General features: G+C 36.4%; 1 protein-coding gene across 1 annotated transcript in view; it reads left to right on the forward strand.

Annotated features, from left to right (window-relative positions):
- LOC306885112 (oxidation resistance protein 1-like) overlaps positions 1 to 14,379 on the forward strand; it is a 51,109-nt gene that overhangs the window by 8,077 nt on the left and 28,653 nt on the right. The window contains exon 3 of the mRNA XM_079441454.1: positions 5,109 to 5,305. Within this exon, the coding sequence (XP_079297580.1) occupies positions 5,109 to 5,305 (197 nt within the window). The remainder of the gene's footprint in view (positions 1 to 5,108; positions 5,306 to 14,379) is intronic.

Genomic DNA, 14,379 nt, shown 5'->3' on the forward strand with positions numbered 1-14,379 from the left:
AAGGCACCGAACCCCCAACTGCTCCCCGGGCGCCGCAGCATAAATGGCTGCCCACTGCTCCGGGTGTATGTTCACCGTGTGTGTGTGTTCACTGCTGTGTGTGTGCACGTTGGATGGGTTAAATGCAGAGCACGAATTCCGAGTATGGGTCACCATACTTGGCTGTATGTCACTTCACTCACTTCATAAACACCCATGCACGCACATTTTTTTGGCTGTGCAGAGGCACCTAACCACAGTGCTTAAACCGCACAAACAATAAGCACTTGGCTAACTCAGAGTGACTGCTCGGCTATGTTTAATACACTCTCTGCACTTCCTATAGAAAGTTTTAAAGGCCTCCAGAAAATAAGACACGCTTTTCTTGAGGAAAAAGATCAGTAAAGTGGAAGAAGACCCTGAGGCTCTTAAAATATCGTCTTGGAAAGTGTGTCTAGGTGAAGTTTAATTTCCTTAGTGTCATCAGTGTAACTATGAAAAATGGCTGTGACTGAGAAATTGCCTTTAGGCCCTACTTAATTGGTAACAAATCTTTTTATTTCTGGAGTGATTCATCGTCTATAGTCGTTTGTAGACTTATACCATCTCCCACCTTGCTTAATTTAGTTTGACTTGTCTGTCTTTTGCAGAAAGGCAGGAAACTTTGCAATAACGAGAGAGTGTCTAACTATAAGAGCATGAAGGAACACAAAGTACTTTTCATAGAGGGGGATTATGGCGGCTGTACTACAAACTCAAGTGCTTGCGTAATAAGCCTGCATGGAGACTTTGGCTGATGTTTCAAGAGTGATGGGGGGGGCATGAATGCAACCGTGCAATTTATAGTCATATTGAAATTAGCTTGGCATTGCTTAGAATCTTATGCAAATAATATGCATTTGATTGCAGCATATTAAATAATTTAATATTGCATCCACATCTCCAGAGAAATATGCTACTCATTTGAATACACTCTTTAAAACTGAAGGGCACATTTGTAATAATCAGAATTGTGTTTGACAGGTTGGACAAAATAACCTCTCAGAAAAATTGATTGGTCTCTGGTTTCTGTCTAACAGAGTGACTCTCCTGGCTTTTAATAAAAATGCTGAATATCTTTCTTCTTGCCTTGTTACATTCTGCATATTTTGAGGTCTGCTTTTTGTCTGATGATATTTAAATATGAATGAATAATCAAATAATTTTATTAGCATTAAGATGAGGTTTTATTACAAGTAACGCGTGATTAATGCATGGGCCAGAATAGAAATAAAACTAAAATAGAAATTCTTTTAAGAATTGAAGTTTGTTTTGCTTCTCAAATGATCTTTTATGCAATGAAAACACAATCTTAGATGATAAGAAAATTCACTAAAATTCATTGGTGAAAAGCAAACCCTGCAACCCTGAACTCTTTTTTTTTTCTTTTTCTTTTTTTTCCCTTGCAATGTAGCCATACCTTTTTTGTGTTGCCTTTGGAAGTTCTCTTTTGCTTTTAGTTTTACTTTTACTTTACATTTACTTCTTAGAATTTAGCTTTGCTTTCCCCTGCCGAACGTGACCCTGTTAGAACAGATCTGCAATTTTTGGGTCATGACTCACTTCTTTAACACACCTGGTCTCATCGACTCAAGACTAGACTAGTCTGAAGTGTAGACAGTGTACTGTACAATAATTACTGTTTTTGCATTATTTTAAGGGGTAGGTTTAGGGTTGGGGTAGGTGTAGACATTAATAAAACAGTCTAACAGGTAGAAAACTGAATTTATTTGACGTTTTGACGGATTCGTACCTGTTAAAAAGGCTAAAGCCCCATTCACACCAAGACCAATGTGAAAGCCAAAAGTAATTACAAATGAATTCTCTCTATTTATGGCAGTGCTTCAGTGAAGTTATCTTATTTGTTGCAGAAATATTCATTTTTTCTGCTATTTTAGATTCAACTCTGCAATTCCGTTGTGGCTCGTGTCTCCCCAGTATTTTTTTCTTTTTTGTTAGTGTTTGTTTTTGTACAACATTTTCAACAGTGACCCAGTTCTAGACTTTGATGTCAGAATCTCTGTACAACGAAGGCACAGAATGTGAATATTTAATATTCCTCATATTATCATCAGGCCTTTGCAATTACAAGCTCACTGCTGGATTGAACAAATTCATTACAAAGACATACATCTGCTTTGCATCTGTTGTCTTTTGTTGACATTGTATTGCATTGGTGATTGCGAGAGAATGTTGCTATGCAAAGACCTTTCTTTGTGAGTCTGTCAAATTTTGAGTGGGAAAAATCTGAAAAATCTTGATATGCCTTTATAGGCTCTTAAATTCTACTTGCATTTGGCAAGTGACATTTAGGTGATATATAAATCAGAATATTAATACGCAGATTTAGGTTAGTTAATATTTTACTGTCTAATAAGATCAGCGCCCATAGGGTATCGATCTAACACCTGCTGCTGTTATGTAATATTTAAGGAGTTTTTGTCAGCAGGAGTTTGAGCAGCTTAAAATCTGTCATAATCTCTATTAATGCTCTCTTTCCCTTCGTTAAACATCTTCCGTGCTGCTGCAGACATATTATGAATGATAACTGGTATAGTTTTACATGTTTTAATGCATTAATCTGTTTTCCACTTGTGTTATTTTTTTAAAGCAAGATCTTTGACTTGTTTCATCTTTGAAGCTGTCCAGTGAACCCAACATTCAAACTTGATATCACTTCAACCTACACTGTTTTATTAAATGAGCTTAATATGTGTTGTATGATTATATAGAAATGTTATTGTTAACCTGTCAGAAATGTGTAACAGTGTTCCAGGATTTTTTTGTGATTTGTGGCAATACAATAATATCTAAATGGAGATTATATCAGTGGGTTCATGCATGGGGTAAATGGCACCTAATGGCCAGGTATTGTAGTGGATTTTCTTTTGACTTTGTAGTGTCTCTGATGTTTTGAAGGTGATCAGTCCGCTCTACTTGATGAAACATTTTTTACCCACCATTTTAATCAGCTAATTTACACATGGCATGGTAATGCTTGGCTGTTGGCATTGATAAAGGTCTCCAGAGAGTATGTGCTTTGAATAATCAATGCAAAACCAAATCTCCTCATGTTAGGTTTCATTTGCAGGACAAATATGTGTGAATGTGACTAAAAAATACTCCTTGTGAATTGTTGCTCAATCAATGCAACAATTTACATGCAAGAGCTGTTTTTCAAGCAATTTACTCAGATTTGTTTAATGAATGAGACCCTTAACAAAGATTATTGGAGAGTATGTTTAACAAGAAAGTACTATTTCAGTTTTTCTAAAGAATTTCTGTTTGATTACTTGCTGTTTCTTTGCAATTTCTGAGTGAAAAAGAAAATTCTATGCCAGTTTTTTCAATATTTGTATACTTTTGTTACTTTGTGATAGATAAATTGTGAAATAAATAAAATAATAATACGATCATAAATTATATTAGTCTCACAAGTAACAGCATTCTTATGATCATGGATAAACTGTGAAATATTAGGAAATAAAAAAAATTGAGAATTCACTTCACCAGTTTTTAGTGGATGCAATTGATATGAAATTGTGAAAAATCTAGTTTCAATTTTAAATGACAGGACAAGTCATGGAAATCCATTAGTGAAAAGATGTATAGGAACCCTGAAACTCCTTTCAGTGTCCTTTTTCAGTATCCATTTTTCCTGTAAGGTAGCTGTTTAATTTCTTTTGTTGTTTTGGTAGTTCTCGGATCACAACCAGTTTACAGTAGGCAATTCTGCAGATGAGGTACCTGGGTGTTGTTGATAAACTCTTAGATAAAGCTTGAATGCTGTTGACATGTAGAATGCTTCTGGTGAGCAGTTTCACGTTTACCGTGACAATTGCCTGTTGTAAATGAGAGCGAGTCCATTATCTGATAAGTTCAGCCCAGATTTATGGCGTCTTTATGTCTCCCTATGGGGCAATAAAAGCAGGTGATCTAGTCGTGAGAATGATTTAGCTGAGAGAATGAAGCCCCCTTTACCAATGTCAACAGCAATCCTTTAGCAACCTGCTTTAGTTTGCCAGTGTTTATTGACCGTGACACTACTCAATATTGATATCAAAGTTCTCAAAATTCGTTTTGAGCTCGAATATGAGTAGGAGACCTCAGGGTTGGTTAATTCCTAAAAGGGCATGTGAAATTCTGAGCAGCATTATGCTTTCTATTGTCCTGCAGTTGTATGCCTTGAGCTCCTTACTCGGGTGAATGAGTGAGTGTGAGTTTTCAGACTGTTCTCTCTGAATCTAGGTCAGTTCATGTCTGTCTCATTAGTGCTGTCTGTAGCCATTGGTCTTCGGCTTCCTCCTTTACTGCAGCATCTCCAAAAGAACTGTCAGGGACAAAGTCACTACAAATGTTTTCTCCATGCTATTTTTTTAAAGACTCTGCAAATTAAGCAGAATACAATATGTATTGATTTTGTGTGGTGTTCCAGCAAAAATGCTTGATGCTGTGTTCATACAGATGCTGTGTCCGTATAGAGACATTAAAACATGAGTAAAAAAATAGATTTTGAATTAAAAAATTTAATATTATTATTATTATTATTATTATTATTATTAAAACAACTGTTTTCTATTTTAATATATTTTCAAATGTAAAGTATTCCTATTTTAACAAAGCTGAATTTTCACGTGTCACGTGATCCTTCAGAAATCATTCTAATATGCTGATTTAATGCTCAGGAAATATTTCTTAATATTATGAATGTTGAAAAAAGCTGTGCTGCTTAATATTTGTGGAACTGGCCATTCAGTTTCCGATGTATTTATTTTTATTGATTTACTGATTTATTTTAATAGATTTTTCTATTAATTAATTAATTAATATTATTTATTTATTTATTTATTTATTTCTTCAACAGTGTAATGCATACTAGCCAAAATAATTATTAATTTCTTTTAAAAAATGAAGAACCCGAGACTTTTGAGTAGTATGCATGCATAAAAAAATATATATATATATTTATTTTGAATATTTTCATTTATAAAATTAGAATAAAAAGTTTTACTGCAGTAAATTGTCTTTCATCCAAAAAAAATTTTTTGTAAATTAAATTTAATACGATTTCTCTCCTTTTTTTATTCTAGGTTGAAGAAGAAGTCCCAGTCAGTGGACATCCCTGATGAGGGTTATGCTGGTTCTCTCGTCAAAGACCTGCTGGCGTCGCCCCTCATACGGAATGTGGCCAGATCAGCCATAAGTGAAGAAAAGGATATCAATACCACTAACATCCAAAAGGCTCGTAGTCCTCGACGTGGAGAGCTCAAGCGAGGGTATACCATAGGTACATCACTAACCCAGTTTTATTATCAATCCATTCCTTAGGAACAGATTTACATTTCCTGTGGCTTCCTGAGCAAAACAGCCTATATTAGGTTATTATTTGTTGTATTTTTTTATAATTTTAATAATTTTTGTATTATTTTTAATATTAAACGTACAATGTATTTGTATTTGCTTTTGATCTGATTTTAAGTACTTAATGATTTTAGGGTGTAGAATTACTTACTGAACGTGTTATGGTGCATTAGAAAAGATCTTAGAGAAGGATCCCCATCTAGTCCAAATCGAACACAGTAACATTAACACCGTCTTACAATGGAAAGGAATAGTCCAGTGAGACTTATTAGTTATGCTTAATCCAGTGTTGGCACAGGAACTGGCTCTCTGGCTCTGCGGTAAGAGGAAAACAGATACCTCTGAGACTGTAATTGAAGGAGAAAAGAGGACCTCATCCCTCTGTGGGCCTCCACACACACACACACACACACATACAGAGTAATTACTCTTAGGTTGCAGGAGGTGCACTAGTCTCAGACAGAGAACCCTTACAGTATCCATAATAAACACATTGTAACTCTGTCTGTAGCATCTTGATGAATCTGGCCATTTCAAAGGGGTTATACTCAGTCTTATAATCTTTTTGAAAGATATACCCTACCATTTAAAAGTTTGGGGTCAGTAAGATTCTTAAATATTTTTGAAAGTCAACTTATAATCACTGGAACTGCAATTTATTGCATTTATTTGTTCAAAATTTAAATTCATAATTTAAAAATGTTTCTGTTTTAATATAATTTAAAATGCAATTTATTCCTGTGATGCAAAGCTGAATTTTCAGCATCATTACTCCAGTCTTCTGAGTCACATGATCCTTCAGAAATCATTCTAATATGCTGATTTGCTGCTCAACATTTATTCTTATTATTATTATTATCAATGTTGAAAACAGTTGCTTTTTCTTTTTGTGGAAACCATGATGCATTTTTTTTCAGGATTCTTTGATAAATAGATTTATGCGAAATGGTAGCTGTTTGTAACATTATAAATGTCTTTACTGTCCCTTTTGATCAATTTAATGCATCCTTGCTGAATAAAAGTGTTATTTCTTTCAAGAAAGTCTTACTGACCCCAAACTTTTGAGGAGTAGTGTAAAATCTGGGTAGTTCTTTGGCATTATCACTTATTTAATATATTCTATACTTTAATATAGCCTAATTTTTTCATTTGAAATCTTTGTAGTCGAAAAAGACAAGTAAACAAAAAGAGCTTTGTTTTAACATTTGGCAATTTGCAGCCTCACAATTCAAGTTTGGCTTTTTCACTATCAGTTTCATTTGGGTGTAATAATGGGGTTCTCAAAAACTAAAAATCTAGTCTTTTGTGGTGATTGGTCTAAATAAAGCAATACAGTTTTAAATTCCAACATGGTGGACAATCTAGTTGGGCTGTAAATTAAAACCCACTTGTTTTTGCTCACGTGAAGCTCTGAAGACAGTTTAAAAGTTAGTAGCAGAACAACATTTTTGCAAAGTTGCTCACCATAAATAATGCACTAAAATAGCAAGAACATCTGCAATATTGAACTTTGAGTTTCCACTAGTCTTGCTTTTTCAAGCTCTTTTCAAACAGCTTCTGATGTCTTGAGCATGACTACAAATAGCCATGATGCATTAAACTTCCTAAAACCCATTTTAGGAGCGTTTTAGGTGAATAAATGCACTCGGACCCTCAGGTGAGCATGTAAGGGTGCATTTGGTGTAGTTTAATACCCAGACAGCCACAGCTCGGTTAACCTTGTGAGCATGCAGTAATGACTTCAGCAAGATGTTTCTCAAAGGACAGATACTGGAGGTATTTTGCGACTTCCCAGCATTGCTTCCATTACGGCTAATGTTTCTCATTGTTACCTGCAGGGCAGGGTCGATGCCAGCCTGAGGCTTCAGTTCAGTCTCATGGGACTGATGATGCAGTTCTGCTATTAGTTTTCCAGCAGTTGGGTGTCTCTCCCAATTAACTGTCTGTTGAGAAAATCTTTTAATCAAAGCCCTTTGATCAGATCTCTGCCGGTTTAGTTTACTAGATGCTGTAAGTCAAACTAATTAGGCTGTTAATCATGGTGATTTGTTCACCGTCTTAAACAGTATCACATCTGAGTTTATATAAATGCTTTTTATAAATGTTTTATCAGTGTAACTTAGATATGGGACTTTTCCCAGAGGCTTTACAAATTTGTGCTTGTTCTTAAATGTTGCTTTTGCATCTAATGGATCCGGTTGTTCTGTGAACATGATGCAATTAGTATATTTGTTGTCCTGGATGCTTTCTGTCTGTTTTCAGAACCATCAGGGGTTAAAGAAAAAGCACAGTGCAGCAGTCTTGGCTCTTAAAGCCTTTTATAGCTGTGCGCATGTTTTGGAGATTGAGCCTCTATGTGGCACACATACACGCTCACAAAAACTAATCTTCTCAAGTGAAGTGCAATGGATGCAGAACTCCTGTAGAAAAACACTAAAATAGGAAATTGCAAGTGTTACTTCCCCATAATCAATCTACAGTAAATGTCTGGCATTTATTTCTTTTCTTTTTGGTTGGTAAGCTTACAAACTTGACCAGTTCCTGTAAAGTCATAATTCCACAAGTTTTACCTGCATTTGCAGACACTACTGAGTTGAGCCAGCAGAGAGTGTTTTAAACTTGCAGTATATACACTATAGGTAACAAATTACTGAAATGTAAACAATGCAGATTAATTAATAAGAAATTTAGAATGAAACTTGTATTTTTCTGCTTTATAATAAGTATTAGATGTATAGTTTTAATGGGTACATTTGTTTATTATTATTGCATTATTAAATAAACTAATATAAAAATAAAATAAAAAAATAAAAAAGCAAAGCATGGACACAACTGCTTGTGGTTGAGTTGTCTTGTGATAGAAGTAAATGTGGCCTATTTTTAACAGGCATTGTGTCAAATCAAGTTTCAAGTCTCCAAAGTTACTTAAATCGAGCAGTTTAAAGCAGAATAACACAAATTAAAGAGCTTGTCTTGTCATATTGGAGTGCTTTTTTGATTTTCATCATTCATTTTAGTTGCTGTAGCTGCACGTGTAGTCGAGCTGATTAAACGATGCATTTTGAATGTTATTTTGCTGCTCAGGCAGATTACATGGCATATATCACAGATTTATTGTGGAAGCAAAGTCAGGGCGCTATGTGCAAGGATAATTTGACTCAATATATCACATTTCTAAACTTGCCACTGGACTCATTTCTCATTGGTTGATTCACTAAATGTGATTTATACTGATTCCAGGCTGGCTGTTTTGTTGCTGGTGTGCCGTCTCACTTTACAACATGCCAACTGATGTATAAAACAGTTGTGCAAATGTGTAAAAGATGGAAAGATTTGGTGAATACCATTTCAAATGTTTGGTAACATTTTAATTTAACACATCACATTCTCACTGGTGTTGTTTAAAGTGTGTTTTAACTCAAAAATAGCTTTGTTAAATGCACTTTTCCCTTTGTTAAGTTTGCGTAATTAATTAAAACGAACTGTGTTGAAATTAAACCAACATAGTCCTTTAAAATAAAATGTAATTATATATATATATATATATATATATATATTAAAAAATAGTCCCATTACTATTTCATGATTAATTTCTATTGCTTTTCAAAAATAATCAATCTCCACTCCTAAAGCAATTAAAAAGTTGTAGAGCCACTCAAGTACGAGTAGATGTGAGTAACTCGTTCAACCCCACAGCCGTGGAGTGAAGGGAGTGACAGACACTTTGATTGACAGCAGTTTATAAATCCATGTAATGACTCGGGAGTCCTGCTCCTCTTTCCTGTAACGTGACAGGTGATGGGAGGAGACGGTAGACTGCTGTGTTGGTATTTCTCACAGCTGACCTAAACACTTTTCAAGCCCTCTCTGCTTTCGACTTTGGCGAATCTCACTGCAAGAAAACAAATGCTGCAATCCTGAGTGCATATGCAAACAAATCTCTTTTTAGAAAGATATTTCTTACTCTGCCTTTTTAAAGAGTAAGAGTCTTTAAGATGACAATATCTTTCCTTTAGATAATCACATTTGTGATATTGGTAAAATGAAATCCATCAATTCTCTTATTTTAGGGAGATCAGTTATTTTTCTATGAGTTGAGTATAAAATGTTTTTGCTAATGTAAGACTGACATCATAACCATGACAGCTTTGGATTGGTCTGTTTGTGCAGCTTAATATACCTCAAGAAAAAAAGAAGAACAAACTGGTGTCACGTCATTTCAAACAAAAACAGGCCAAAAGGACATTTGTTTGGAGTTTTTTGGGGGGAATTTTAAATGGCTAATGCGAAATTTCTGGAATGTTCACTCTAGCTGGTAAACACCTTCAAACTACCATTGGTCTATAGCAATAACTGTATGTAATGAATAGGTGTGGTCTTTGTTTCATATTGAAATCGAAATGTGAGGTGGCTAATTCGAGGTGGCTAATTCGTACAAATTCGTATGACCTCACTCGTACAAATTCATACGATTTTTGCTAAGTCGTACGTATTTTACGAGTTGCCAATTTGTATGAATTTGTACGAATGACCTACACCTAACCCCGCCCCTAAACCTACCCGTCACTGGGGTTTAGACTAATCGTACTAAATCGTACGAGTAAGAATTAGCCACGTACGAATTGCCGTGAGATAGCGTAGGATGCTTTCTTAACTGCTGTTTTCTCACCACTGTCATTTTTGTTGTGTGTTTATTATGTTATTGAGTGGAAAGTGGACTGCACATATTTACACTAATATGTTTACTAATAACGCTGCATTGGTATTTTAAACTTATTTTTACCTCTAAGCAAGAATGAAAAAGAACTTAGCCAGGAGTATATCACAGACTTTAGTATTCGAGGTCTTGAAAGGCAGTTTAGTGTCCAAATGGTGCACTGAACTCGTTTATTTCAGAAGAGCAAGTAAAATGCCCATTTTCAATATCTGGTCCCTTTAATGTTCGGCTTAAACTGCTGGCCCTTGCAGTTTCATTATGATGGGATATTTATGGGACAAAAGGGACACCACAGAATAAATTGGCCTGCATGTGTCGCGTTTAATGCCAAAGTTGTATCCTCAGCACCTCCCAGCGTCTAGCTCAGGTACTTTGACAGAGGAGTCCCTGGAGTCTCATTTGTGTTGAAGTGTGCAGCTGGCATTTCAAACAGTCCTGGTACGCTGTCTTTACCTCAAGCTTACACTGAGGAAGAATGACTTTATGACTTAATGACTCCAGCTTCCTTTAATCTTTGAAGAACAAAGAACCAGTTGAGGCTGGCCAGTCGGAACGTATATAGACTTTTAATGAGAATGTGTTTATGCACAATCACCATAGTTAGATGTTCTGTCTTATTTCATGAATATGTAACAAGGGATAGAAATTATGATTTCCTTTTGAAAAACTTGCCATTTGCAATTTACCTATTATTTTTAGAAAATATAGGTATTGTTTCATTCTTATGTTCCTTCAAGGTCAGTTTGGTTTGAAAATTCAGATCTTGGCTAAAGACAATCAGGATCTAAAGATTTAGTTCTAACCCTGACACCTTACTTTTCCAGGAGAGTCTGATTAGTTTGTCTGGGGTGAATTGAAACTAAAGTCTGCAGGAAACCCGTCCCACAGTGAACACCGTCCATTCTCACCCAAAGACCCTTCACCCCCGTCGGTGAGCGTCTGTGAAGGCATCTGCTCACGGGTATCAGTCAGGGAGTCATTTCCGCCACTGTTGGGAACCTGCTCTAAAAATATCCTGTCATGGCCGGAGGTGCCAAGATAATATGAGGCTGAGAGCATGATTTGTTGTCCTGAGATAGTAAAGGGGCTATCTGGACTGATTTGCTGTCAGTTGTCCTTTAGGCCAGTGTTTGTGGGCTGCTTGCGTCAGCTGTATATTCAGGTTTTGGTATACACTACTGTTCAAAAGTTTTGGGTCAGTATAGGATTTTTATTTTTGAAAGAAATTGATACTTTTATTGTGCAAGGATGCATTGAATTAATTAAAAGTGAAAGTAAGGACATTTATAATTAAGTAACATTTCAAATAAAGGCTGTTCTGTAAAAACATTACTGTTTTCACAAAAATTAAACAACAGAACTGTTTTCAACACTCATGTTAATGTTAATGTTGATTATATATATAGATTCAAGATTCAAGAGTTTTATTTGTCACATACACAATTATACAGAGTATAACCAGCAGTGAAATGTAGGTCAGGTCCGCTCCAAGGACAGTGCAATTATAAAGTATACAAATATTAAGAGAAGAAAGTAGAAAAAAAAATAAAATAAAATAAAAGAATAAAATAAAAAGATAGATAAAAAATATAAATATAAATGTGCAGGTCAGTATGTTGTTGACTTAAATAGTACTAAGAGGAATGTGCAAAATAATGTGCAAAAAAGTTGTACAGGGTATATAATAGCAGCAATATGAGGTAGAGAAAAATTATGAATAGCTTATTGATATGGTGATATTTACATGGAGTCAAGTGATGTTATGACACAGAGTTAGAGTTTAGGAGCCTGATGGCCTGGGGGAAGAAGCTCCTCCTAAGTCTCTCAGTTTTTGCCATCAGGCTACGGAAGCGCTTACCAGATGGAAGCAAAGTGAATAGACGGTTACCAGGGTGATTTGAGTCCTTGATTATTTTGACAGCTCTACTTTTGCAGCGTTTGAGGTAGATGTCCTGCAGAGAGGGGAGAGCAGACCCTGAGATGCGCTCAGCTAAGCGCACAACTCTCTGTAGTGCTTTGCAGTCCTGATTGGAGCTGTTTCCATACCACACTGAGATGCACTGAGTCAATACACTTTCTATGGTCCCTGAATAGAAAGTTTTCAGGATTGCTGGTGAGACCCTGAATTTCCTCAGCTGTCGCAGATGGTACAGTCTTTGCCTGGCTTTCTTTACCTGTGTTTGGATGTGTGTAGTCCAAGTCAGGTTCTCGGAGATGTTTACACCGAGGTACTTGAAGCTGCTCACCCTCTCCACAGGGGTCCCACTGATCATAAGAGGAGTGTAGGGCTGCTGCTGTCTCTTCCTGAAGTCCATGATCAGCTCTTTAGTTTTGCTCACATTCAGAGAGAGACAGTTGTCCTGGCACCATGATGTGAGTCTCTCTACCTCGTCCAAGTATGCGGTCTCATCGTTGTTGGAGATGAGGCCCAGAACCACAGTATCATCAGCGAATTTGACAATAGATGTGGAGCTGTGAGAGGACACGTAGTCATGCGTGTAGAGAGAGTAGAGCAGGGGACTCAGGACACAGCCCTGTGGGGCTCCTATGTTCAGAGTGATGGAGTTTGAGGTGAACTGGCCAACTTTCACCACTTGAGGTCTGCCGGTGAGGAAGTCTTGAATCCAGTCACAGAGTGAGGAGTTTAGGCCGAGGTCTGTGAGTTTAGATGCCAGCTTGATTGGCTATAGTGTTGAAAGCTGAGCTATAGTCAATGAATAGCAGCCTTACATAATTTCCATTGTTGCTATCCAAGTGTGTGAGGGAAGAGTGGAGAACGTGAGAAATGGCATCGTCCGTGGATCTGTTTGGGCGATAGGCAAACTGAAGAGGGTCCAGAGTATCAGGGATGGAGGAGCAAATGTGGCTCTTTACAAGTCTCTCAAAAACCTTCATGACTATAGATGTGAGGGCAACTGGGCGATAGTCATTCAGGCAAGAGGGTTTATTGTTCTTTGGCACAGGGATAATGATGGATTTTTTGAATGAGGTGGGAACCACGGTGGTAGCAAGGGACTCATTAAAGATAGAAGTGAACAAACCAGCGAGCTGATCGGCGCAGGACCTCAGAACACGGCCGGTTATCCCATCAGGACCGGCTGCTTTCCTGATAGTATTTCTTCAACATTGGTTACTTTCAGTCCTGTGGTGTTTGCAAAATAGAAATAGAAAATAAACTCTCTTAAAACACGTTTTCGACGGTAGTTAATTTAATCTTTATTGCATTTTAGCTTTACAAAATACAGTTAAATATTTGTGTAATTTGAGAAAATTACAGCTTAGCTTGAAAATTATGCACAATAAAATTAGCCATTTCTTTAGACTTTAATATAGTTAAACTTTAATATGTAATGTAGTAATCCATGTTTTTATGATGGATTTTTAGTTGAAACAAAATTGGAGTTATATTTGGACAAGAGATATACATATTTTATTATAACATTTGCATATTTTATTATTTTACATTTGGTCACTCTTTATTTTAAGGTCCAGTTATCGCCATTAACAAACCATTAACTACAACTTTGACCTCAGTAAACTCTAAATTTTCTGGTTATTAATAGTTAGTAAGGTAGTTGTTAAATTTAGGTAATGGGTAGGATTATATTTATATTCATGCAGAATATGTGCTTTATAAGTAGTAATAAACAGCCAATATGTTAATAATAAGCATGCTAATAAGCAGCTAGTTAATAGTGAGAATTGGTCCCTAAAGTGTTACTTTACATTTTAATACATTATACAGAAAAGTAATGAGGAACCACATTGTTGTGATTTTTCCAATAAACTCGAGTTTAAAAAATATCACATTATTTTATTATGTTAAGTGCAGATTTGAATCATCCAAACACAAATCACCCTTATTTTATTCGCCACGTCTAAATATCAGAATCAGATCTGCTGTGCTATAAACTGAGACATTCACATACGGCTGGCACAGAGCACACAGTAGATCCCCACATAAGTATGCTCATAAAAATTACATTTATAACCCATTCACAAAATATTTCCACCGCTTAATGGCATTTTCTTGTCACCAGGACACTTAGACTCACAGCCGAGCCTGATGTCCCAATAGAGCGAGCTGGAGAGGTGTATCCAAGCACACAGTGACCTGCATGGCAGCGGCAGCTAGAGCTAAGAGCCACTCCCCTGTGAGCGGAGCGGGCAGGCGGACTAACAACAAGCGCCCTCTCTCTCTCGCTGGTGCTAACAGACGAACAAATGCAAGGGGTGGGGGGGAACAGACCGAGCGGAGCGCAGAGATGAGAAGAGAGAGGAGG

Source organism: Barbus barbus (assembly GCF_936440315.1).
Source record: "Barbus barbus genome assembly, chromosome: 19".
Lineage (NCBI taxonomy): Eukaryota > Metazoa > Chordata > Actinopteri > Cypriniformes > Cyprinidae > Barbus > Barbus barbus.